The 23,882-nt window shown below is 39.2% G+C and overlaps 6 protein-coding genes across 7 annotated transcripts; 2 read left to right on the top strand and 4 right to left on the bottom strand.

The window, feature by feature from the left end:
- Positions 1 to 1,192: 1,192 nt before the first annotated feature.
- LOC128728312 (lysophosphatidylcholine acyltransferase-like) lies at positions 1,193 to 9,587 on the bottom strand. Its single transcript, XM_053821931.1, has 9 exons — positions 9,351 to 9,587; positions 8,036 to 8,181; positions 6,242 to 6,459; positions 2,292 to 2,559; positions 1,968 to 2,231; positions 1,742 to 1,895; positions 1,574 to 1,678; positions 1,377 to 1,512; positions 1,193 to 1,278 (listed from the first exon to the last, which is right to left on the bottom strand). Exons 1-9 carry the CDS (start codon positions 9,585 to 9,587, stop codon positions 1,193 to 1,195), a joined length of 1,614 nt encoding a protein of 537 aa, XP_053677906.1.
- Positions 9,588 to 11,556: 1,969 nt separating this feature from the next.
- On the top strand, positions 11,557 to 12,798 carry LOC128728311 (protein artemis-like). The gene has a single exon (XM_053821930.1). It carries the CDS (start codon positions 11,557 to 11,559, stop codon positions 12,796 to 12,798), a length of 1,242 nt encoding a protein of 413 aa, XP_053677905.1.
- Positions 12,799 to 13,513: 715 nt separating this feature from the next.
- Positions 13,514 to 14,530, bottom strand: LOC128728769 (NFU1 iron-sulfur cluster scaffold homolog, mitochondrial-like). Of its 2 annotated transcripts, none has more exons than XM_053822413.1 (2): positions 14,424 to 14,530; positions 13,514 to 14,324 (listed from the first exon to the last, which is right to left on the bottom strand). In XM_053822413.1, the coding sequence occupies exons 1-2, from the start codon at positions 14,492 to 14,494 to the stop codon at positions 13,562 to 13,564; spliced, it is 834 nt and encodes a 277-aa protein (XP_053678388.1). In that variant the 5' UTR covers positions 14,495 to 14,530; the 3' UTR covers positions 13,514 to 13,561. The 2 variants fall into 2 exon arrangements, with proteins under 2 accessions (XP_053678388.1, XP_053678389.1); XM_053822414.1 differs by lacking the exon at positions 14,424 to 14,530 and adding an exon at positions 14,402 to 14,417.
- Positions 14,531 to 16,004: 1,474 nt separating this feature from the next.
- LOC128729101 (XK-related protein 6) lies at positions 16,005 to 17,201 on the bottom strand. The gene has a single exon (XM_053822752.1). The coding sequence runs from the start codon at positions 17,199 to 17,201 to the stop codon at positions 16,005 to 16,007; it is 1,197 nt and encodes a 398-aa protein (XP_053678727.1).
- A 3,299-nt stretch (positions 17,202 to 20,500) lies between these two features.
- Positions 20,501 to 22,731, top strand: LOC128728679 (protein halfway). The gene is made up of 3 exons (XM_053822314.1): positions 20,501 to 21,477; positions 21,539 to 21,875; positions 21,946 to 22,731. Exons 1-3 carry the CDS (start codon positions 20,501 to 20,503, stop codon positions 22,486 to 22,488), a joined length of 1,857 nt encoding a protein of 618 aa, XP_053678289.1. The 3' UTR covers positions 22,489 to 22,731.
- A 376-nt stretch (positions 22,732 to 23,107) lies between these two features.
- Positions 23,108 to 23,479, bottom strand: LOC128729187 (uncharacterized). Its single transcript, XM_053822842.1, has one exon. It carries the CDS (start codon positions 23,477 to 23,479, stop codon positions 23,108 to 23,110), a length of 372 nt encoding a protein of 123 aa, XP_053678817.1.
- Between the last annotated feature and the right edge of the window lie 403 nt (positions 23,480 to 23,882).

Raw genomic sequence — 23,882 nt, 5'->3', positions numbered from 1 at the left:
TTCACTTACACATGAAAGATGTAATTTACAATTTCCTGTTCTTACATTGTCGACAACGACGATCATAGCACTCAAGCTATATCTCAAATGAAAATAGTAATTGCTCGACATCGTTCATATGCAAAAAATATTTACAAACGGCAGCCTGGAAGAATTATTAGTTTGGACAGGATTATCCTTAATCTAGGCCATCAGTGCTTGCGAATAAAATAACAGCGTGTTGAATTATCTCTGTAGCCTGTCATGTTATGTTATGTTCATAAGTTATGTAGTTATGTTCATAATAAATTTAGAAACAAATTATTCAACATAGAATTAATTTTACAACCAATTGCATGGGCAAGATTCATCGCTTGTGTTCAAAGGAATGGTAGAATCATTGCCATTTATCTAAAATACTATTAAAAAGTATAAAAAAGTTGCTCATAACAATACAGTTCCTTTAGAGACGGTCGATATTCTGACCAATGAAGTATGATAGTCTAGCCCCAGTATCATAGTCGTAGCGCAGGTCTTTTCTAACCAGACTCTTGAAGAACATCAGGTGGTAATTCCATTGGTGGTTTCCATTTCGCAGTATCAATGTGCAATCCAGACTACTGCATAAGTTCGCTATGGTTATTTCTTTGGCCGTTTTAGGCAAAATACGATGTTACAGCATACTAAGTACCGTTTTAGTATGTTATGTTTCAGTATACCCTTCAAGGCTCGGTCAGCATTCGCACGAATGTTCATTTGGGCAAATCACTTCGAGCTATTTTTTCCGCAAAACGTAGATGGACTTTGCTACTGTCATTGATTAATTGATTACTATAGATGAATGATACCGGTGCTAGATGTTGAAAATGAACAAATTACAGTGAGGTTTTCCAAGCTCGAAGAGTAAGAGTCAAGCTGTTATAATATTAACAATCTTCCGATGAATTAATGTAGCTTTAAACTAAACAATTATTTTATATTTGATCTTTTGTGATTGTACCCTGTGAAAACATAGTGAACAATAACTGACAACTTTAAGTATATTTTATGTTTCAAAAAACATGTTCGAGATTGATAACGTTAACGTTAACTACATCGTCCTCTGCTTTTTCTTCTGATAGGTTGATCTAATAATAGATATATCTTAGTATTCTTAGTATTCTTTGCCTGAAGCCGAAATCGCACGGCCGATTAAAAAATAAGAGGACGATTTTCAACCCAGTCTTAAGTTGTTGGGATCATTATTCTTCTCGAGTTTTGTAAGAAGTGGATTATGCTCGATTGCCTTGAGGAAATTACCTGTATGCGAGAGAATTAATTTATGTAGTTAAAAATTATTAGCAGAAATTTCAAAATAAGCTGGAGATCAGCAAATAAGATGAATAAAATAGACGTACTGAATTTGATAGTTCCGAGATTGTCAGAATCCGCTAGAAGGAAAATACTGTTTATTTCCTTGCGTGAGATTCGGACCAGATGTTTGAGAGCATCGTACAGTTGGCTACGATTAACACGTCCATCGACGCCATTCAACTGTAACAATAGACAAGGAAGCTTAATTTTCTCTATCGCTTACATTTGGTATAATACTCACATAAAACAAAGCTTCAGCAAATTTTAGTTTAGGTTTATACAGCGTAATTAAAAATAAGGACTGCAAAAGATACTCTCTGAAGTCAATAATGTTGGGAGTTTGAGGCTAGAAAATATAAGGAATAGAATTTAATTTTTGTTAAAATTGCTTCACAGGACTGAGATATACCTTAACGAATTTTTGAAACAGGTTGCTCGCCGCTTCGTCGTTGGGGTCAATTTGCATTTTTTCGACGAACTGAGCAAACGTGAGATAACTGTTGGTGTCTGTGAACTCGTGCTGAAGTGTTACTATATCAGACTCCACATTGGAGAGATCCATTCTACAATTACGATATAATGGAAAAGTGTTACAAAAAGAACCAACATTATAATAATACATGCACTTTACATACTTGAGTGTCTCGCGCAGTTTTTCAACATCAGCTATGGCAGCAGCGTGTGGTATGCCAATATTCTTGACAAACGTCATGAGCTTACAGTCGTCGAAAGTGTAATCAGAAATTGGAATTTCTAGCGCTTTGGCCATTAGTAAGCGTACATTATCAGCATACAGCTTTGGATTTGTTTTTTCTGCTTCGCTGGGATAATACACAGGCAGGAACTCAATCTCGCAAAACGTGTGAAACTGCGTAAGCGTACGCCAGAGCAGTTGAACGCTGTTAAAATGAAGAGCTGTAGTTATATTATCTCTCGGAATAGCTACCAATATATCTTACGCGTTTGGTCCTTCCCATGTCCATGTGACGGTGTCAACTTTGTTCGGATACCTCATCAAAACCGGCTGGATGGGAACACCGGGGTAAAATGCTCCGGGCTTGAACTTTATCAGCGAAGTGCGATTGGTGCATGTGCCTTCGGGGAAAATGAGGATCTGGGGCCAGTCCTCCTTCGAATTGGCACGCTGAATAATCTCCCGTATGGTGGTTTGTCTTGAATGCGGATCCTCCCGACACACGTAGATAGGCTGGGCGTAGTCGATGAGTTCTTAGTTTTTGATGCACGTTTTATATTGATTTTTCACGTGACCATCAACGAAGGAGAAACAAGTTGCAACATTAGTAGTCGTGTGTATAAATGGTGATGAGATTCGACCTCTTTCTACGGTGGATAGCCGGGTGCGTAGATGAGCATGACAAAACAAACCGAAGACGAACTACATAAAAACGGTTGCCCCGCACAGAGCATATTGCACAGCACTACTTCATCAGCGATACACACCCTCGCACGAACACACACAACCACACAAGCAAACAAATGATAAATGGTACAAGGTTGAAAGGATTTCATGAGATACACTTACTGAGCTTACACACAAGAAAAGCAATACTGAATGATTGTATAAATGGAGAGCTTTGAAAATCAATTATGCATTATGTCAAGTATGCAAAAAAAATCAGATACAATCGTTCCAGCTTCGGAGTAAGACGTTGGCATTCGAGCATTTGAAAACATATATTTGCAGCAATTACTGGTAGGTTAGCATTCTAGCACCGACAAAATAGTGCTGACCCGGGAAGTTGAAAATGTATTTAGACAGATTCATTTCTTCAATACGTCCCTTTTGACAGGGTAATAATGGAAATAATGAGCTAAAACTCCCTATTTTAAGTTGGAAGATTCAAACAGTCGATTTTTCTCATAATTAAAAGCAGAAAGCTGACATTAGAAAGTAGTATAAATTTGTAGAACTAGATATTGTCTGTGTCTGTCTATTTTATGTGTTTTGGAAAAAAAATTATAATGGTATAATTTTTATATAAAGTAAAAAGAAGAAATAAGACAGAAGGGCCAATTACAGGGAAAACGTTCAAGCTTCATAAAGCGTTTCATAAAAAGGGAATTTAAAAGGTCATACCCAAAATAAAAGGATTGGAAGACTTACTACAGATCAAACGAAATTTTAATCAACACAGAGAAAATAAAGGTAGGTTGTAGAGGAAACATAAAGGTAAAGAAAATAGGCTGCGGAAAAAACACAAGAAATCAAATTCTGACACTTACTCCCGAGATTGCGGTCAGCGTTTCGAACCAGCGGACTGGACAGCCCGGTCAGATAGATGATGACCGCGTCGAGGAAGGAGCTGTGCGGTGACACCACCAGCACTGGCGCCTCGGAACGGCTGGCCTGCCGACCGCGGATCGTAATTCCCAGGCCGGCGCAGGTGTACGCCAGAACGGCAAACTCGCCCAACGACCACTTCAGCCGTCTGCTCAAGGCATAGGTTCAATTATAACATTGTCAATATGTTCCGGTGTGAAGAGTCCGTCCAAAGCGAGCGCCACGTGGTTGTCCAAGGAAGGGATAATATAGAGGAGAAACAGGTGGTAGATTTCCGTAGGTCGTTTATTTGTCCATCGATCATGCACGTTCACGTTCAGTCCGTTCAGGTTGATTTCGTAATGCATAGTTGAAGATAAACGGTGCGGATATGCGTGTGGGTGGATATGGGATGTGGGTGAATGTGGATTTGAGAAATAATGTCGAATTGGGTGATAATCAGATTGATAAAAGCGTACGTAAATTGTTAATGGATGGAAGATTTGTGAATGTATTCACATATCAATATACATTCAATAGGGTTGCATCAGTTTCACCAGGAAAATAACAAAGATGAAAAGAAAAGCGTACATAGAGACGCCAGCAACATGATCAATTTAAAGTACGAAAAAAATTAAAAGCAATGTAAAGTGTGTGGTGTAAGAAATGTAACATAAAAGTAACAATTTTGATTCAAAACAATTCCAGGAATGGAAATGGATCAAGTTTCATCAGGATCGCCCAATGTACAAGAAGAAGAGAAAGAGAGAAAGAGAAGAATAAAAGAGAAAGATAAAAATACACTTCATGAAAATGGGCTGGACATGACACGATGCAAATTGTTTACAACCCCCAATATACATAAATATAATTATATATAAATATAAATATATATATATATATATATATATATATATATATATATATATATATATATATATATATATATATATATATATATATATACATATATAATATATATATATATATATATATATATATATATATATATATATATATATATATATATATATATATATATATATATATATATATATATATATATATATATATATATATATATATATATATATATATATATATATGGGTGTGTGACTTGGTGAGTGTTTCACCATTAAATGATATTAGGAAAATTGGTGTGTTATAACGGGCATTGTTACAAATTATTGCAATCATGCTACAAAACGGCAAAAATTTAGCTCCCAATTAAATGTAAACAATCTTTTCAACACATAAACGACAGCACCGATTACCTTCGTTACATATAACTGTGGTATGTTACTGCTTAAGTTAGTCGAAGATCAAGGTATGCGTAAGCATAATAGATAGTAGAAGGTACCAGGGAGTAAGGTTGCAAGTTTGCAAACATTTCAAAGCTGAATCTGCGCAAACTTTGGTATGCACAAAGGTCATCGACACAATGTTGCCGTTGTGGAAATATATTTGAACAATGTTAAAAAGCGCGCCGTCGTCGAAACAAAATGCATTAGTGGCTACACCCGCAGGGCGCTTAGGCAGGCAAATGGTTAGTGACATGTTATTCGTTTCGCTCTATGTACAGAAACTGGGCGCGGACAGACTTTGTACACACCGAAACGGCGCAAAGGATCTATTTTTAATCCACTGTCTGATGACTGACCTGCGAATTTCCGATAAACAACACAACACCCCTGGAAATGGATTAATTTAGTTCCATGACCATGTGCGTAATATAAACCTTATACCAAACAGGTTAAATGCTTGATCTGGATCATTAGAGAAAATTATTGATCGAAGCTAGCGAAAATACTGTGACCGCGACTGAAAATAAAACCATGCATCAAGTGTCGCAGATGATATCATCTATGGCAAGCTTGCTAAAAAGAATGGGACCAGAGAGCGATAAGTCAGAGGAAGAGAAAATGCATGCGAGATGATGGTTTGTGATTACAGTGCTGTGAATGACGATGATGTACATTGCGTTTATTTCGTACGTCTTAAGTCTTCATTACGTTAATCGTTCAAATGTTCGGACCCATAAATTTTTTTTTTATTGGTTTTTAAAGAAACTTTGAGTTTGTGAGCATCGTTCGCCTCTTTTCGGACCCAGAAAGGTAAAATCTTCCCATCGTTGATGGTATATATTAATAACACAAACATACTCTTTTTCACATACACACATAAACACGAACTATATCGTGTAATACGTAAGGAGCATGTGCTATAAAATCAATCGCGATAGGCTCGCTTCTGTTCTCATTGCCCTGCCTAGTCAAAGGAAATCTTGAATGAAGTAGATAAATCCCTCGTGGTATCGGTATCGTGGAAGAGTGTAAAATAATGGAAATGGTAGAGAAATGGCAAGTCGAATGCAACATTATGAGTCCCGCGTAGGATCACATCTAGTATGTTGGGGCCTGATGTGTAGTGGACATGTGCGGAATGTCAAAATTAGAGGAAAGCATTTTGCAATTGCTCAAAAGCAAGCACACTGAAGTAGTTCACGTTCGGTTCGTTCGTCGGCTGATCACCGGACAGAGAGAGGACAGGGGATTGGAAACGACAGCGGATGTCAAACCAGCGGCGTGAAGCACCATGATCAGATAGGAGATCAAGACAAACACCTACTTCCGAAGAACGGCAGCGAGGCCGTCTCGTACTTGGCGACGACGGCCGATGGTCCGAACAACACGACGCAGACCGAATCGTAGAAGGCAGTATGAGGTGCCACGCAGATCACTGGCGCCTCCTTTGGCGAGGCTCGCACGCCCTTATACCGGATGTAGTTGAACGAGCCGAACAGGAACAGCGTGCGCATTACAAGGGCCGTGAGTTGGCGCAGCTGGCTGCAAGGGATGGGACGGGTGGAAATAAGAGAGAAAGAGACATAGAGATAAAATAGATAGAGAAAGAGATAGAAAGATAGAGTGAGAGAGAAAGAGCGAAACAGAGAGTATAAAGAAAAGACGGTGTCATTCAACTGGCCGCTATTGCAATATTCCTTATACTGGAGCTAATCCATATAAGGATATGTGGGTAGGTTCTAGGTCGAATGTACCAAAACCTGGTACACATCAATTATTTGGAATACTTTAAACCAAAATACTAAACTAAATAAATTTCATGATATCGTCACAGGTTAGAATACTCGGAATACAATTACCAGCATGGGTCAACAACAAAAAACTCTAAGAACCGTAAAAAGTATTTTAGATAAAGAGAAGATTGCATTTAAATTGTATTTTAATAACAATCAATTAAACATAACAAATGAATACGTCTTTCAGATTCTATCAAAGGTAGCACTAATGGCTTGAGGACTAATAGAGAGTTCACAAATGCGCAACAGGCCGGAAAGGAATCTCCAGGATCGAAGAAAGTGCATCCGGCGTTGATTGGCAATTTTTATTTGCATCGACTGTCACGGAACGGAATCACAAGACTCACCGAAGAAAATCTGTCAATTAAACCCCATTGCGCAGGTTGATGAAATGCTAGGTGATTTTCTTCGATCAAGGAAACTCCTCCTTTCGTTGCAGTCAAAATGTCATGAAAATAAATGATATGACATCGCTCCCCAGCTTTCCCGGTATATATTGACGGCCACATTGAGGTAGACGAAAAAAGGAACGGATAAGACTTTCCCTCAGAGGGAGAGCGGTCCTAACAATCGTGACCAACCAAAGATCCATCTGGTTGTATTCGTTACACCTTTACTGCATCGACACCAGCACCAAACAAAAGAGGGAGAGATATGTTTAGGAAAGTTAGTTACATTTTTACGCGCAACATTTACAGACCCCTCGTATAAGTAATGGTCATGAATCTCAGGCCTTATTACTTTCACGAGACCATTTTGCTGCACTGCCTGCGGTTTAGTGAATGTTAGAGGTACTACAAGCCAATGCGCAATAGTCACTCTCTCCCAGAGAAGACAAATCCAAAGGGAAAGACAGACATATAAACAATTCCGTTCCTCAGAGACCAGGGTGGACCTTGATGCTTCAATTTGCCTGTTTCCTTACGTGGAAGAAGGGCTAGCGAAGCAACGGTGAACTTATGATCGAATCATTCGATCCCGTGAACTCTGCCCATTGGCCGTTTTTTAATCGGATTTGTTTATGCTGTTGATGTCAGGGTGGTTGACTCAACAACAGCACACTAACTTTATGGACTGTCAAATGAGAAACGACACAACCAATTAAGAGGATTAGTAGATTACATTGCACTGCAATTCTATTAGTACCATTATTCGCTAATCTACCACCATCTGAATACAAACAAATCTGACCATGGCTCACGATAAGAAGGGCCTCTGTAATTGGGATGTAATTGAAAAATAAGTGGACGCGCAAGGGCTCTAGAAAAAGGTGGAAACAATTCTACATCGAGGGAATTATACATCCAGAGACCAATACTCACCGCCGCCAACCAGCTAGAGGTTTTGTGCGTAGATCCTCTTTTGATAAACCATACAGGCCTATATTAGCGAGCGCCCACGCCACGACGAGGCAGATTAAAATCAACGCGACTCGGAATGGAAGCAGAATTAGCGTCAACAAGGCCGTCTATTCGAAATAGAGGAAATAAATGGAATGAATCAAATTTGATATCATTTTAAATTAAGACAAAATTGCCTTCAGATAAGATAACAGCAAACATTAAACACAATTTTGCAAACATAGTAAAAAAACGTTTAATGGCTCAATATGGACTGCAACTACGCATAAATTCCTATAAATTCTCATCCATGCAGTTGCTTGACTGCGATACTTCTGGACGGGATACAAAGACCGCGTTGTATAGTACCTATAAATAATCTGCAAAAAAGCGAAATGAAGTTTCGCTTGTACATTTTATTTCTGGACACGAGAATACAGCCCATTGAGAGCGAGATTGCTTCTGATTTCCGTTGGCTTGAACATTTTGGAACGAAGCAAGCAAGCACATACATCCAGGGAATGCGCCATATCAGAATACAAACAGAATACAGTGAAACATATAGGCACTTCAGCTACACTAGGTAAACCGATGCATCAAATTATTTTCCTCATGGATGGCGCATCCACGCAGACAGAACAAAGCAAGGCCAATCAAAATATGTGAAGGTCGATGGAGCATCTTAAAATACATAATCAATACGCTAAGACTAAGAGAACAAGGAAGCATGGATACTGAGAGGCACTGAGAGACGCATAAACGCTTTTCACAACATTTTATAACAAAGCTTGTCCTTTGATGCGTCCATATCCGTCAGATGTTGTCAAGCAGCAGGGAATCAAGCAGTCACATAGGGGAATCTTCCTCCTCCAGTCTGTTTGTTGGGTTTTGGCGATGTGGGCTGGTTTCGGGCGATGCTTTTGTTCGCCTCAAGCATTACGCAGTACTTGACACCACGCCATCATCAGCAAAAATGGCAAACAAAGACAACCCGAAACGAGCCGAAAGAGCAAGAGAGAAGCAGCAGCATCCGCATACGTCATGGGCTTTGTCGCTATCAAATATCTTCAGGGAAATCTCGACACGCAGTTTTGGCGTTAGAAAAATGAAGCGCGGCGCAAATTCGTCTATTTCTTCGTTAACTCTTCAAGCCAGTTTGGAGGAATATGCTGCTTTCCGATAGCAACTAGTTGTTACCGAAATACGATAAGGGAGATTGTATTGCATTGCATTTTTGCAAATATATCAAACACCCAAAGAAAGGCAAATATCTGAGGACTTCCTCTAGGTACCGTACCTTGGCCTTGTCGATTGGATCGTCCCAGACGAGCTTGTGCACGAACGGGTTGACGTAGTGGATTTCGTCCGGTTGATTGCTGTCGTTGCTGCGATGACTCCGGACCGAGTGCGCCGAACTGGGCCGTTCCGCAGTCGCACCCGGTTCGGCGGCATGCTCACTGATGCGTTCACGCGTCGGAAAATTGGACACTCCACCTGGCAGCCACGCTGCCTGCCGCCCCTCCTCGGCCATCATAATGGCGCACTCACAATTTTCACGCGCGTTCGATCTCGAAACGGACAGGTAAAGTTAGTTGAACCGACTGGCCACGGACCGATGCCACCGATACCGCAGGTTGTTGAAGCAAACACTCGCACGCTGCAAGATGAAAGCACGGAAAAGCAGCGAAAATTCAGCTCTTTTGCAAACACTGCTACGCGTAGGATACATTCCACAGAGACGCATATACGTCCGATGTCAGAGCCGTCTTCTCTCTATCGAGCTATCTCTCTGCCATCGGCTTCTATGTCAATGAGGGTCGCTAAGGTAACGTGTACATAGACGCAAACATTTTAACAGGATCTATTACCTATATTTTTAAGGATATGTTTGTTCGTGCTTCGATTTTTGCTTTTCTATTTATTGCACCGGCCGTCCGAGCAGTCCCGTTTTGTTTGGCTGCCGTTTCTCGGTTCACTTCCAATTTTTATCTTTACTCTTAATCACTTATATTTAGTCTTAAGCAGAATCGTCATCCATTTATCTAAATTCCCACTTCGCAGTAATTCACAGGGTTATATTGATTGAAGATGTGCTAATTTATAACGCGCACTTTCACCACTGATCAACGGCATTCGACGTGGGACTCGTGAAGCTTCGCGACACACTCGCAGCAATGCTATGATTCAACGGTACCGTTTCACCGCACGATATGCTAGGCATATCCAAAAATGGAGGGGATATCTTTTTTCTTACTCAGTGTTGTTACGCCAAAATAGAAACGTAAATTCTTGCATCTGCTGTCTTCCAATTGGAAGCTAATAAGAAACTGAATTTTTGCGTATCCTGCTACGGCAAAAGTAATTTTTTTCGCTGAATGTTCCGAGGTGGTAACTGGGAAAACAACTTTTAATATCTTAAGATCTTCGGAATACATTTTGGCGTTTCTGTGGGTTGTTAGGTTTATCGTGTTGATTTCAACACTCTGAGAAAAACATTTCAGGATGAAATATAGGTCAGCATCGATATTCAAGGCGCCTCTCTTTACATTTCGAAGAATATTGATTTATATATATTATAGAAAAAATCATCAGTAAAAACAAATGGTTATGAGATAAAATTAAAAAGAATTATCTACCCAATTAATATTGTTCAAATTCAAATTATGATGTAGGTATCATGTTTTTCGTCTATATTTAAAGCAAGGTAACGTTGGAGATTATGTTTAGAATCCGCGTGACTATCCTCGTAAAAATTTGCAGAACATTTTAAATCGTTTGCTGTGGTCTGTTTTTGTCTGTTGTTACAGATCACTAAGAGGTAACCTTCTCATTGCAGCATACGATTTTGAACGTCTGTTCAAATTGTTTAAAAGCATAAGCATATATATATATATATATATATATATATATATATATATATATATATATATATATATATATATATATATATATATATATATATATATATATATATATATATATATATATATATATATATATATATATATACATACATATACATATACATATATATATATATATATATATATATATATATATATATACATATACATATATATATATATATATATATATATATATATATATATATATATATATATATATATAAATTAGGCGTCATCTGTGACATTATTTAAAAATATTTTAAATATTAAGCGGCATGTTTTTTTCCTAATTGTCTATATAATTAACATTAAACAGTTTTTAAAACTACCTAGGAATTGTATAATATATTACTTTATTAATTAACACTGCAATATTTAATATAGAATACTAGCTGGTCTTATTACAGTTAGGGTAATCAATGTATGTAAAAAATTAGATTTTTAAGTGTTGAAATGAGATCAAATGTTAAGCACCTCAGCTCCAAATTTTCTCGGATGTAGCTATGCAGGGATCTGTCAACGTCAAGTTGCCTTCTGATCTGTTTGAATGTTATTATTTTGATTCAAGTTCCGTGGTACAGCAACGTTTGTCTCCAAATGAGTACATTTTCGGGATATATCCCTGAACTTCCCGGAATTGCTATCGATTGCTTTGAAGAACATGCTCGGAGTAAAGGGCACGTATTTTTTCTGTCGCACTGCCACGCGGATCATATGCGAGGACTAGCGCTAGATGCGCCGCTTCCAGGGCCATTGTATCTAAGCCCCGTGTCTTCCGTACTCATCAGACATCGTTATCCTGTACATGCGAATATCGTGCGTTCGTTGTCGGCCAGAGAACAGCTGGCTTTGACGATCAATCCTCTGTCAGGTGAGGAAAAATATGAGCTGTATGTACGTACAGTTCCCGCAGAGCACTGCCCGGGATCAGTTATGTTTTACTTTGAAACGAAAAGCATCCGAGTGCTGTATACCGGTGATTTTCGCTTAACAGAACAAACACGCTTCACAATGCAACAAGCTCACATCCGGCCACTGGTGGTATACCTCGATTCGACCTTTCTTAATAGCGAGTATGCCTACTTTCCATCTCGAGATGAGAGCACGCGTCAAATAGTATCTTTATGCTCTGAATGGTTGGCAGCGAATAAAAGGAACATTGTGTCATTGTGGCTTCCTGCAAATTATGGTTCGGAAGATTTATTTCAGCAGTTGTATGAACAGTTGCACGAAAAAATTCATATCAACGAAAGCCAACGAGGCCCGTATATGCATTTTTTAGCTTTGAACGAGATATTGACTAACGACAACGCAGCCCGTATTCATGCTTGTAACGGCATCCTGCAGCCACAGCGAGGACTACCATGTCGAAAAATTACGGAAAATGAGGATGAAACAATTTTCATACGAACGATTCGGCCGTCCGCCCTTCGATGGCGCGGGTTGCAGCGACATGAGCCTTGCTGGAAGCAAAGCGATAGGCTTTTCTACGTTTGCTACTCCGCGCATGCGAGCTACAATGAACTAGCGCAGTTCATAAGATCTCTACAACCCGATGCGAGGGATATTCGATTTAATGTGATAATGAATGAAGCAGATCGAATACAAAAAGAGCATCACAAGGCTGCCATTCTTGATGGAGAACATTATAATCCAATTTCCAGCTCTAATATATATCAAACAATAAACGAACAAGAGGACGATCAAGAAATGAGCAATAGTTTGCATCTAGAACGAATAATGTATAAAACACATGTAAATTTAACGGAAAACGACGACAGCGAGGATATTGATGATTGTCCTTATAACCAATTCACAAAACGATTGCGTACAGAATAAAATATTTCCCTTGCAACAGAACCAAACCGGCTTTCCTTCACGTGAATCAGTTGCAAACTGCGTCCTTTTTGAGTAAATATTTTTTATATGATAGGTAAATTACTGAAAGTAGCTTATGGAACACTAACCGTTTAAAAACGTCACAGAAATAAGTGATTTTTGCATAACGTAAAATGTGTTATATTGGTGCCACAGAAGGTGTCATAGTATTGAATAAAGAATCACGTGTATAGACTATGTTAGTCTCTAAACGTTCTTGGAACCAAATCGAAAGTGTTCCTGGCGATCGATCATTGCTGTTTGGCACGCCCCTTGCGTAGGCCCTTGCGTTCACTATTGCAGGAGTGAAAGAGCAAAGTAGATAATTGCAACGTTAAGGCTTATGATCGGAAGAAGTGCAACAAAAGTAAGTGGATTGATGTCACATTATTTGTCCCATAGCCATTGTTATTTTGCGTCGCAGAAAATAAATGTGGTTTTCGCTATCGGAGGTTATCGTTTATTTTAATTCGGACATTTTATTTTTTTAATCCTATTTCGTTTACAAGATTAGTTTCAGAAGATTACGATTATGTTAAATAATTGTTTGCTGGCTCCTTGTCGTCTTGTTCTTTGAGCCTTTTAATGCAAATAGCAATTGCTCTAGCAACGAATCCAGTACAACAAAACAATTAATTGGTTTAATTGCAACAAATTTTATTTAGATTACGTGGCTGCAAACAGCATCAGTCTAACAATCAAAAACAAAAGCTAAATAACTTCTTTAATCTTTGACGTTTTTGTCTACCGATGGTTCATCTTTCTGCCGAATCTGTTTTTCTAACCGAGAAAATTCTTGTTCTGTGATTTTGTCTACTTCGTCTGTCACTTGTTCCACTGAGACTACTTCCGGTATGTAGAATTGTAACATGTTCTGTACTCCGTTCTTGAGCGTCACAATCGAACTTGGACAGGATGAGCAGGATCCTTGCATCTTGAGCTTAACAATGCCATCGTCAAAACCCATGAAGATAATATCACCACCGTCTTCTTGCACTGTCGGTCGAATGCGCGTATCAAGAAGCTCTTTGATCATCTGTACTGTTTCATCGTCATCTTCGTTAATCTGCGTATCGGGGTTAGGCTTCGCATCAGTCACAATCGGAAGTCCAGACGCGAAGAAATCCATGATAACGGCAAACACCTCGGGCTTTATGATGCGCCACTCAGCATCTTCTTGCTTCGAAATGGTTACAAAATCGCTACCAAAGAACACTGATCTAACCCCTTCTATGCGAAAGAGCAATTTTGCTAGTGGGCTGCACTGTGCTGTTGAAACAGACGGAAAATCCATTGTTTGTCCCTTTTCTAGTACGGCCACTCCAGGTAGGAATTTCAGGCTGTCAGGATTTGGAGTGTCTTGTGTTTGAATAAACATAAAACGCTTCACGTTGTGAAGAAGATTCCTTTCCTTACATTTAAGTACTACATTTTTATTACGTATCAGGGCCATGGTACTGTAGGATGCGTTATTTGTAGAAACATTTCTGTGAATAAAAAATTGAATTAAATATTGATTATACTAGTTGGGCAAAGAATATCTAAGGTTGGATTATTTTAGCACTTTTTTTAATTGGAAAATTTACAGCAAACGATTACAAGTAACTGTCGCAATAGTACGCAGATGTTTTCCAAACTTCACTGTGTGTTGCAACATATTTTACAGATTTTCACGATCTAGGCGGCAAATTTCCGAAACTTTTATGATTTATGTACGATGTTCTTTCAATGTTTTGACGTTTCTTGATAAACACAGTCCATCAGATTGACATCATGTTTTTGTACGGCCAGGCTACACTGACTTTATAAACGTTGTATTGTATATTACTAAATAAATCTATTCTTCCATTGATTCAATATATTTTAATATATGTTGCATCTTTCTCGGAGACAAAAAATATTGTATGCAAAACACGTTTCTAAATTATTCATAAATATGCACGAATTAGATACGAAGTACTGAGTCTAATAGCATAAACTGTAGCAAACGGATTTCGAATCCAATTTACAGTTGCATGAAGGAAATATTTTGTTTCCTTTTGCATTTACTCATCTTATCACATAAACTCTATAAAATAGGAAACAGATGACTTGTTCGACATTAAGGAAGAATCATTTCATATTTTAATAGAACGGGAAGGTATATTATATCGCTATTGATTCTACTATCAAGATTATCTATATAGTATATCATGTAGAAATACTGCGAATGCTGTTACTTTCTTATCTAGCAACCGGTACAATTATTTTACGTTTTTTCACGAAGAACCTGTATAATTGTTACAGAACCTGTTTGCTTTGCTGTTTTACCTGATAAACAGACGCCAGACTACCGTCTGTTTATCACGAATTTCAGGATTTTGGGGATGGCATCAACGCCATTGACCCATTTCAATTTCAGCATAACACCCCTCCATTGCCCATGCGGACGGCCTTCGCGAACTATGTCGGTTGGGGTCATTCTATTGACATATCCAGCCCACCCGGGGAGATGAGTGGTGTATATCTTAGCTGCACTATACAGAGGTTATTGGACAACTCTTGGAGCTTGTCGTTAAGTTGGCTTTATTACCACCGGTCGGATGGATTTGATTTTCACTTCTGCTTTGATCAGATTGTAGATCACCACAGATTTGAAATTGTTTCGTTGGATTGTTAAAACTAAATCTGTTGGCAAAATATTTTTTCTTATCTGAATCACGCTCTGGCACCGTTTATTATATTATCCCCTCAAGCCAAGCATTCCCGAGGGAGTTGGTATTACCCATTCAGCCAGGATTGCGATAGACAATATTTTATGATATGTAGGGAACGTGTTGAGTAGAAAACATATTGAGTATCGAATCTTATGATTACCTTATAGAGGCTTCGGTAACAGCCCATAACACAACGTTCTTTTTATTACATATTTCATAACATTTCACAATATTAACTTATGTAGTAAGATTAAGATCAGATTAAGACAAATAATTTAATAATGTATGTACAAGAACAATGCTTTTATGTATTGACGTATAACTAAATGTACCTAGGAGAAAAACATCGTTATGACAATAATCTAATCAGTCTTTGAGTTGAGCTTGATTCTTCACTTTAATATATAATTTTAATTATAATTCTTTGTTAAAAGTCAGGATCTTAACTCTCGTTTTAACTAAAATTACAAATTACTCTGTTAAATGTGGTTCTAATTGGCGGGAGGTGATATTTGGATGACAGTATTTGTAAAATAATACCATCAAACATATACCGATCGCAAACGTAAAAGTCGGAAAAGAGCACAGAACTGCGGTCCAGAGAGTCGATTGCTGTATTGTGGGATTATTCACGAATATCAAATACAGTATTCCACATGCAATCGTTTCAAGAAAGCATAATGCGTAAAACATAGTATAGCGCAAACGTGTCGGCCCTTCTTGTAACGGAATATAATTAAAAATGAACACTGTACCGAAGGCAAAAGACAACAAAACACGTTGCCCAACAGAGACACCACAAAAGCTGGGACGTTCGTAAACGAATACCCATATTGTCATCACAAGGGCATGGATGGTACATGCAAGAACAGAGTATAAAGGAAACACGCTAGCTACCGTTGCAATGGCGAGAACGCGCGCTACCGTAACAGCAAATTGCCATGCGATCTGAACAATAGTACCAGACCATGGGATGTGGCGTTTGTCCAAACGAGCAAATCGCACACAGCGATAGTAAGACGCCATACACCAGGCAATACTTCCCATCGCGCTGACGATTGCAAGCATTTGCAGCACAGTGATAGGCCCCGTTGAAAGAACTATGGTAAGCTGCAGGATCTTTTGTAACGTCACTTCAAGCAAACATTCGAAAATGCGCAGAAGAGCGACATCACTGTCTTCTTGCACCAGTAGTTCATATGTACGTTTCTGAACAACCAAGTCTTGTCGCCGCTTTGCCTTATAACAGGTGTACGAAAGGCGTAATGAATGCCAGTACCTACAGAAAAATGGTACGATTACAACGCACAGGCATGTGTTGCAAACAGGTTGCACTTCTCGGCGCATTCGACGCGTATCGTCGAGGTACATCAACAGACTCAACAAAGCGGTGATGATGGCTGGTATGACGAGTCCAACTAATGTAATCCCGCAGTAAATCGTCCTTCCATTCTTGTAGTATTCATAGGCGAGCAGAAGGGTTAAACTGATACTAATGAGCCGAAACAATATAGACAAAGTAGTTAAAACAATGTCCCAGCTGGAAACTTCATGACAGGGCTCGTCTGTGCGAGTGAAATAGACTAGTTGATGTTCGACCATTGTTGTGAGTTTCGAACCATCTGTTTCAGAGGCACGCAACTCTTCTGGCTGCACTGGTGACGCCATCTTTCTATAGAATTGGTAGAAAACAAGAGGAGTGTGCGGGAATGTCATAAGAAAATATTGTCAAAGTACAAATCAAAAAATGCTTTACCTGTATCACGGATACTCCGGCACGAAATGGTCTATTGATTGTTGTCGTTCGATGATTTTTATAAGAGACTTTGAGCTGTAAAGCTGCATTCGCCACTAAAATGGGCTATTGATGACGAGCCAGTGAGGTTTTACGCCATAACATATAGGTGTTGATCGTTCTGATTGCCATTTGAGGAAATTCACGGACTCATGGCTGGATTAGGAAAAACCGCGAACCAACCCTGCTTTTGGTTGATCGTTTATGGAATGTAGCAGGGGTTTTGTCCCGACGCAGAATTGTTGATAGATTGATGGGCTTTCCATTAATGCTTATTAAAACATACCTTCTGCATGTTTAAGTAACATACAATAAACACCATCTTTATTCACGATTTTTGATAAAAATATCACGAACATTCTCTGTTATTTCAAAATAAACACATGAGTTATCTACGCTGTAAAGGACACTCATGCCCTTTACTTGTCAGATCGCAAGGTGAGCCAGTCGTTATATGTCAAAATGTAAAGTAAAATGATGTTTTAACATAAAAATGTAGAATATGGCATCAAAATATACCAAATGTTTTCGATGAATAACATGTTTTATGGTTCCAGAACCTGAGAACGACATTACACTGAATTTATTAATACATGATAACCTGTATCTGAATTAGGTATGATTTCATGATCACGTTTATCAGAATGAGATGGTGATCATGATAGTTTGGCGCATGTTAATTATCAAGTGAAATCTGACGGTGTTTTCCTCAATAGACAGAATTAAGACAGGCTATAAGAACTATTTGTCAAGATTTATTATAATAAGATTTGTCAAGATTGAATATAAATGATAATATGGCACGACAAAATGAAATATCGTATAATACGCGGCAACATAGTCATTCCATGTCCTTAATGAATGTTTAAAAACAAATAAATAAATTAAGTTAAACTGGTTTTGATTGTGAAGATTTAGTAAATATTATTTATTGAATGTAAATGTTTCTTCGAGAATTATAGAAACTTTACGATAGATGCAAATTTACGTATCTCGATGTGATGCAATTCAAAAGAGAAAAGCTGCTCAAAGTCAATATTTCATATGAAATGATTCCCTTTCACCGTGAAATAGCTAAATATGTTTCCATAGTATTGAAGAAAAAAGAAGCAAATATTAACCTGGTCACTCGCAACCGAGACTGGATGAGTATGGATCGATAAGCTACAGTTAACAACAGAATCCGGTGTCCGTTGGCATTCTGTTCGCGGATGTCGCCGCGTTCGCACGGGAGAAGATATAGAACAAGCGGAATTGTTCCGATATTTATCATCGCTCAGTGTGTGTATTTAATCAACCCGTGAATTTTTTTATTTATCGAAAAAAACACATTCAAAGTATCCCTTAAATTAACTGCGTTATTTTATTTCGTATTGTTCAAGTTGGATCCGTTAGTGCTCCGCTATACTGTTGAAATGGAATTGAAGCCTGTTTTGTTGAACTAGCTGGAAGAATACAGCATTAAATTTAATGAACTATTTAGCTTCTAAGTTATCAGTAGTTCTTATCGTGAGTATCTACTGTTGATCATGATCTTTTACGTTCCTAAAAGGTCTTTCTAACTTTTCATTGTGGAGGTGTCAAATATCACGATCTCATTTTTACATTTTTAAACGTTGCACTCTATGTGCTTTTAAATTAATGATGTATGATTGTTTAAAACTATTTTTAGACTTGTTATTGCTTTGACATTCATAAGACGATCAACCCAGAAAAGATCAATTTCTTTACTCTGTACTTTGCTGATGACTGTTTTACACCCCTGCGTAAAATCGAAGCAAGTGCGTCGCGATCGCATATATGTGTTCGTCTATTCTCGAATGCATCTAGCGAGCTGCAGTCTCCACTGATCTGTCAAAGCTGATCAAGACAGGTTGTTGTTGTTTCATTAATTTTATGTGAGTAAATTTTTTTTGAAGAAATTTCACAATTTCTACAGCCATCCAACATTCAACAGTTATCAAATCAATTATTTTCTATTCAACCAAAGAGAACGTCTCATCTTCTTGTATCTAAATTTGAGTAAGTATTTGGAGCTGCAAATCAGAAAAAGCTAGAACTTCTCAATTCTAAATCTCGCCTATTTCGTTCTCCCTTTACCTGAACAGGGTATTGGGTTCGAAATATTATCCCCAGCGCACATATATCTTGTTGTGATGCGGCATTAGTCTTTTTTTAAAACGGCTCTAATTATCGACTGATCATAGAATGCGTACGGTAAGTATTTTTTATTTACTCCATTCTCAATGCGGTGAAACTGGCGTTGAGATATTGATAATATAACTTAACGAATAATTATGGAAAAGGTTAGATAAATAACCACCGCCATAGCTGAGCACAAATAGGTTATTGTCGCTATTGGACGCGGAATTAGCGCCATTTAGCATCGCTCAAATGAAATGGCACGCGACAGGTGGAGTCCGGTGACTGTAAAAAGCATCGGCTGAACTACCTGACCTACCAATCCACGCGCTGCGTCTTTATGCTTTGAGCGTGTAAGGTGTTGTGGAACACACCCAGATCTATCGAACCGCCCTCGCGCTTTTTCGCACTCGGTAATTAAAGGATAAACAAAGCAATATTTATCTGCCCCCATTTTTTACAAGGGGCTTAGGGTGGTTTAATTGATTGTGCGCCGTGCAGTGTGGTCTGCGGAAAGCCATCATAGCTAATTTTGAAAGAATAAGCAAACAAGTGGGTGGATTTTATTGCTCTTTAATTGGCGCGTGTATTGACTCTGCTAGTTCATTTATTCATGCTAGAATCATTGAAAAAGCTGTTTGAACTAAAAAGAGCATTTTTTTCTCTGGCAAATTTCTATTAGTGGCTCAAATGAACTATAATTATCCGTAAAACTAATGATAATGTGTTCGTAATATTTGTGAAAGCTGCTACTTCAATTTCAGACCTATTTAGAGCGCCCTAATAGTTCGGGTTTTGAAGCTGTTTTTGATCACTACTTTTCGCATTTTATCTGTTTCCTCTAACCCCATGCCTCTAATTGCATGTAAATAATAATAAATGATTAAATAATAATAATAAATGAATATTAATTTCTTCAATACATTCTGTTGGGAATATTTCTTGCATCTGCTTACAGATACTTAGGACAAAATATCGCCAAAGCCATGCAATCTTTATTCTGCTGTTTGTAAGCATTGTTACGCAGAATATGTCATTTCTTGTCGCTGGTCGCATAGTTGGCGATAATGTAGCTAGTTCGAACATTCTGCTCACAGATTTACCGCCATTGTTGATACAATCAGCAGATCAGACAACTCCTATGCATATTGGCGCAGGTGATCCACCTGTGTCTACCGGCATTCTCGAAAGCGCTGGATTATTAGGTATTAACCTTCCTCCATTGGATGGCGACCATCAATCAAGCGGAGGAAGCAACGTTCTTGGAATTACAGAGCCCTCGTCTTCAGTATCGATTACTCCGTCGATCAGTTTGGCAGTTACGCCTTCAGCTACCGTTGGCGGTGTTCTGGCTATAAACGATATCGGTGGTTCAACAACTACAAGTTCCACGTCAACAACCTCGTCAACAACCACATCAACGACGACGTCTAGTTCTTCAAGTTCGAGTACTACGACGTCGACCACAACGAGTACAAGTACCGTAGCAAATGTTGGACTACCACCGGTTTCATCTACTTCCAGCAACACGCGGTCTGTCCCTTTGACACCGCTGATTGAATGTTACCATGCGCATGAGGAGTTGTGCGCTGAAAGAAGAGGAGATTGTGAGTGCAGCGTCGATCCACTGATTCCAGCCGCGTTATTCTGTTGCAACGTAACCGACATCAACAAAGCGATTGGGTGTGTCACAAATGCACCTGAGACAGTAAATTGGAAGTATTTACACATGCGCAATGTGACCGTACGTGATTTGGCGTTGAACGAGTCTAACCGCTACATCAAGACGCTGTTGTCCCTAGCCATTACTGATGGAACGATCCAGCGCATCAGCAGATCGTTTGCGCGTTTCTCTTCACCGGTGTGCTTAAACATATCGAACAATAATATCAGCGAAATCGAACAACGAGCGTTCCGCGAGCTGCGTAACCTTACCATGTTAGATCTGTCATACAACAATTTATCGACCATACCTTCCACTAATGGGAAATTCCGCCTGGATATTCGGTGAGCGTTTAAAGATTTTCGTTATAGTATTCTGTAGTATAACAATCCTGTTTTGTTGCAGTGGCAACGTCGGTATGCTTTGCAAATCACTGCTCGAGTCGTTAAAGAGTGGCGTCAAATTTAAGGATCCCGAGTCCACGTTTTGTCTCACGAATCGAACATTCAATTGGTTTAACTCGACAGATAGCCTACCGCTGCATCAGCTCGAGACGATACAGCGTGTACAGGACGAATGCCCGGAAAATTGTACCTGTGAGCTGGACCGGTTGAATTTTGATCTTAATAACACGGAGCGTAAGACGATCACTACTCGCGTAGCCTGCACTGGTCTTGGATTGACCAAATTTCCCGACCGTCTACCGGCTGGCACGGTAACTCTGAACATTTCTAACAATAATGTGAGTTGAAGACTCGGGTTAGCACCACGGAGCTGGAAAATTAATCTTTTTAACTATATCGCCTCCTTAGATAACCAACCTCGAAGCTCTCAATACACCGCCTTATCAATCTTTGCTACGACTGCATGCTGATGATAACCAAATAAGTTCGCTAAGCGATCTCGAAGGCATGGATTTTATCTCTCGCTTTACGATGTTCTCAATCCGGCGTAACAAGCTGAAGACCGTTCAATCGTACATTTTTACCAAGTCACTCGACCTCGGCTCATACATATTTCTCGAGGGAAACCCTATGACGTGCGATTGCAACGCCGCCAAAGGATTTAAGAATTGGTTACTCAGTCGGAAAGCTCAAGTGCCCGATCACGAATACATTTTCTGCGAGGGAAACACCAATCTGCCGCAGCTCGTCACTATCCAAGAGAGTAAGCTTTGTCAGTCTCAACACGACTGGACGGACTACATTTACTATCTAATCGCTACCGAGATCCTTTTGTTGGTAGCGCTCGTCTGCAAGGTATCTTATGACTACTGGGTATTTAAGTCGGCCGGCTACCTCCCGTGGCCAGCCAACAAAATGCCGAAGCTACCGTGCGATTGTTTGTGTGAATAGTAGGGAGTCCCATATGTCGCAAGATGTAGACGAAGATGATGAGATTTTTTCTTTATTCCTCCCCTTTTTGTTTTTTGTGTATGTATCTCTCATCGACTGTGATAAACTTCCCTATTGAAAAACATGAACTATACATGAAACTAAACATAAACTATCGGCTAACGGAAAACATAATTAAAATGAACTAAATGTGCGTACGAGTATGCGTATGCAATAAAAATACAGCATACTCCTACATTAGAGTTTACAAATAAATTTTCTACCGTGTGTTTTTCATTTTGATTATCATACTTCCATTCAGAATCTAGCTTCAAAGCGATACCTTGTTTTGTCACTCGGATGTAATATTGTTTCGGATATCATTGTATTAGTGGGTAATACTTGTTACTGCAACTTCGTACATCAAGGTTATTTATGCATTAGTTTGATGTTTTTTGGTGATGTATTTTTTCGATTAGCTCCTATCTAACGTAAAACTAGATGAAAAGAAGAAATGGCAGAAGAATCTTATATATAATGTATTTACACATTGCACATTTTCCCTAAAGAGTTCTCAGGCGCTCGGATGTGTAAACCAGTAGCTTGGATACTATCGAATATCTCGACAGCCATTTTGCTCCTAATAAGGGCAAAATGGTGCTGCTGGGTAAGGGGCACGACCGGGTAGTGCATACGGGGCTGGGTTTACCACCCGACAGATGTCCTTGTAATCGCGACCCTTGGCTTGCCGCTTGTGTCCAGAGCTCGTTGTTGCACGATGATGGCCACTGAAACCGGCACCGTTTCCACTGCCACCTCCCCCGCCGTAGTAGGCGTACTGGTTACCGCCGTAACCACCGCCAGAGTAGGTGGGCTGGTATGCAGCAAACCCGAAGAGCTTGTCGAGCATTACCGGTGATCCCAGGCAGGGCGCTGGACATTGGAACAAGGCCAAGACTAGGGCCAACGTAACCATTGTTACCAGCCTCCAAATTGAACCGAGGTACAACATCGCTTGTGAGTAAATGCCACCGACGACTTAACACGATGAAGGCTTGTCAGCTGCTGCTGTTAGTGGCAATATTACACCTTGCTCGTGTGCTTAAATCCAAGGGTCGACAGAACACAATTGCTCGATAATACTTGACGATCGACTTGATCAGTTGACTGGTTGGTTGCTGCTGCTGTTGATTATGTTGTTTAAATGATAGATTAGTGATCGATCACGTGCGTCTGGTGGTAGCGGTGTGTCAACGGGCCGTTTGATTGTTGGGTGCAATAATTTTAGTGGATAGTGGATATTAAATATTTTTACACCATTTTGCGCCGTTTTTGACCGCCACGATATAGTATGAGTAGGACAGACCTCACTTTAGTTCTTCTAATCGCTCGAAGGATAGATGTTACTCTGCAAT

Source organism: Anopheles nili, chromosome X, assembly GCF_943737925.1.
Source record: "Anopheles nili chromosome X, idAnoNiliSN_F5_01, whole genome shotgun sequence".
Classification (NCBI taxonomy): Eukaryota; Metazoa; Arthropoda; class Insecta; order Diptera; family Culicidae; genus Anopheles; species Anopheles nili.
The sequence above is the reverse complement of the archived record's forward strand: the minus strand, read 5'-3'. Positions and strand labels throughout refer to the sequence as shown.

What these genes read in the sequence shown, in the direction of transcription:
- LOC128729101 (XM_053822752.1), bottom strand. Translation starts at nt 17,201, where the DNA reads ATGGCGTCACCAGTGCAGCCAGAAGAGTTGCGTGCCTCTGAAACAGAT.
- LOC128728679 (XM_053822314.1), top strand. Translation starts at nt 20,501, where the DNA reads ATGTCATTTCTTGTCGCTGGTCGCATAGTTGGCGATAATGTAGCTAGT. An exon ending in AAATTCCGCCTGGATATTCG is followed by an intron (nt 21,478 to 21,538) that starts GTGAGCGTTTAA and finishes GTTTTGTTGCAG; the next exon opens with TGGCAACGTCGGTATGCTTT. An exon ending in TGAACATTTCTAACAATAAT is followed by an intron (nt 21,876 to 21,945) that starts GTGAGTTGAAGA and finishes TCGCCTCCTTAG; the next exon opens with ATAACCAACCTCGAAGCTCT.
- LOC128729187 (XM_053822842.1), bottom strand. Translation starts at nt 23,479, where the DNA reads ATGTTGTACCTCGGTTCAATTTGGAGGCTGGTAACAATGGTTACGTTG.
- LOC128728311 (XM_053821930.1), top strand. Translation starts at nt 11,557, where the DNA reads ATGAGTACATTTTCGGGATATATCCCTGAACTTCCCGGAATTGCTATC.
- LOC128728769 (XM_053822413.1), bottom strand. Translation starts at nt 14,494, where the DNA reads ATGTTGCAACACACAGTGAAGTTTGGAAAACATCTGCGTACTATTGCG. An exon ending in GTTACTTGTAATCGTTTGCT is followed by an intron (nt 14,325 to 14,423) that starts GTAAATTTTCCA and finishes TTTTATTCACAG; the next exon opens with AAATGTTTCTACAAATAACG.
- LOC128728312 (XM_053821931.1), bottom strand. Translation starts at nt 9,587, where the DNA reads ATGATGGCCGAGGAGGGGCGGCAGGCAGCGTGGCTGCCAGGTGGAGTG. An exon ending in AAACTGCGCGAGACACTCAA is followed by an intron (nt 1,896 to 1,967) that starts GTATGTAAAGTG and finishes TCGTAATTGTAG; the next exon opens with AATGGATCTCTCCAATGTGG. An exon ending in TTGCTGAAGCTTTGTTTTAT is followed by an intron (nt 1,513 to 1,573) that starts GTGAGTATTATA and finishes CTATTGTTACAG; the next exon opens with TTGAATGGCGTCGATGGACG.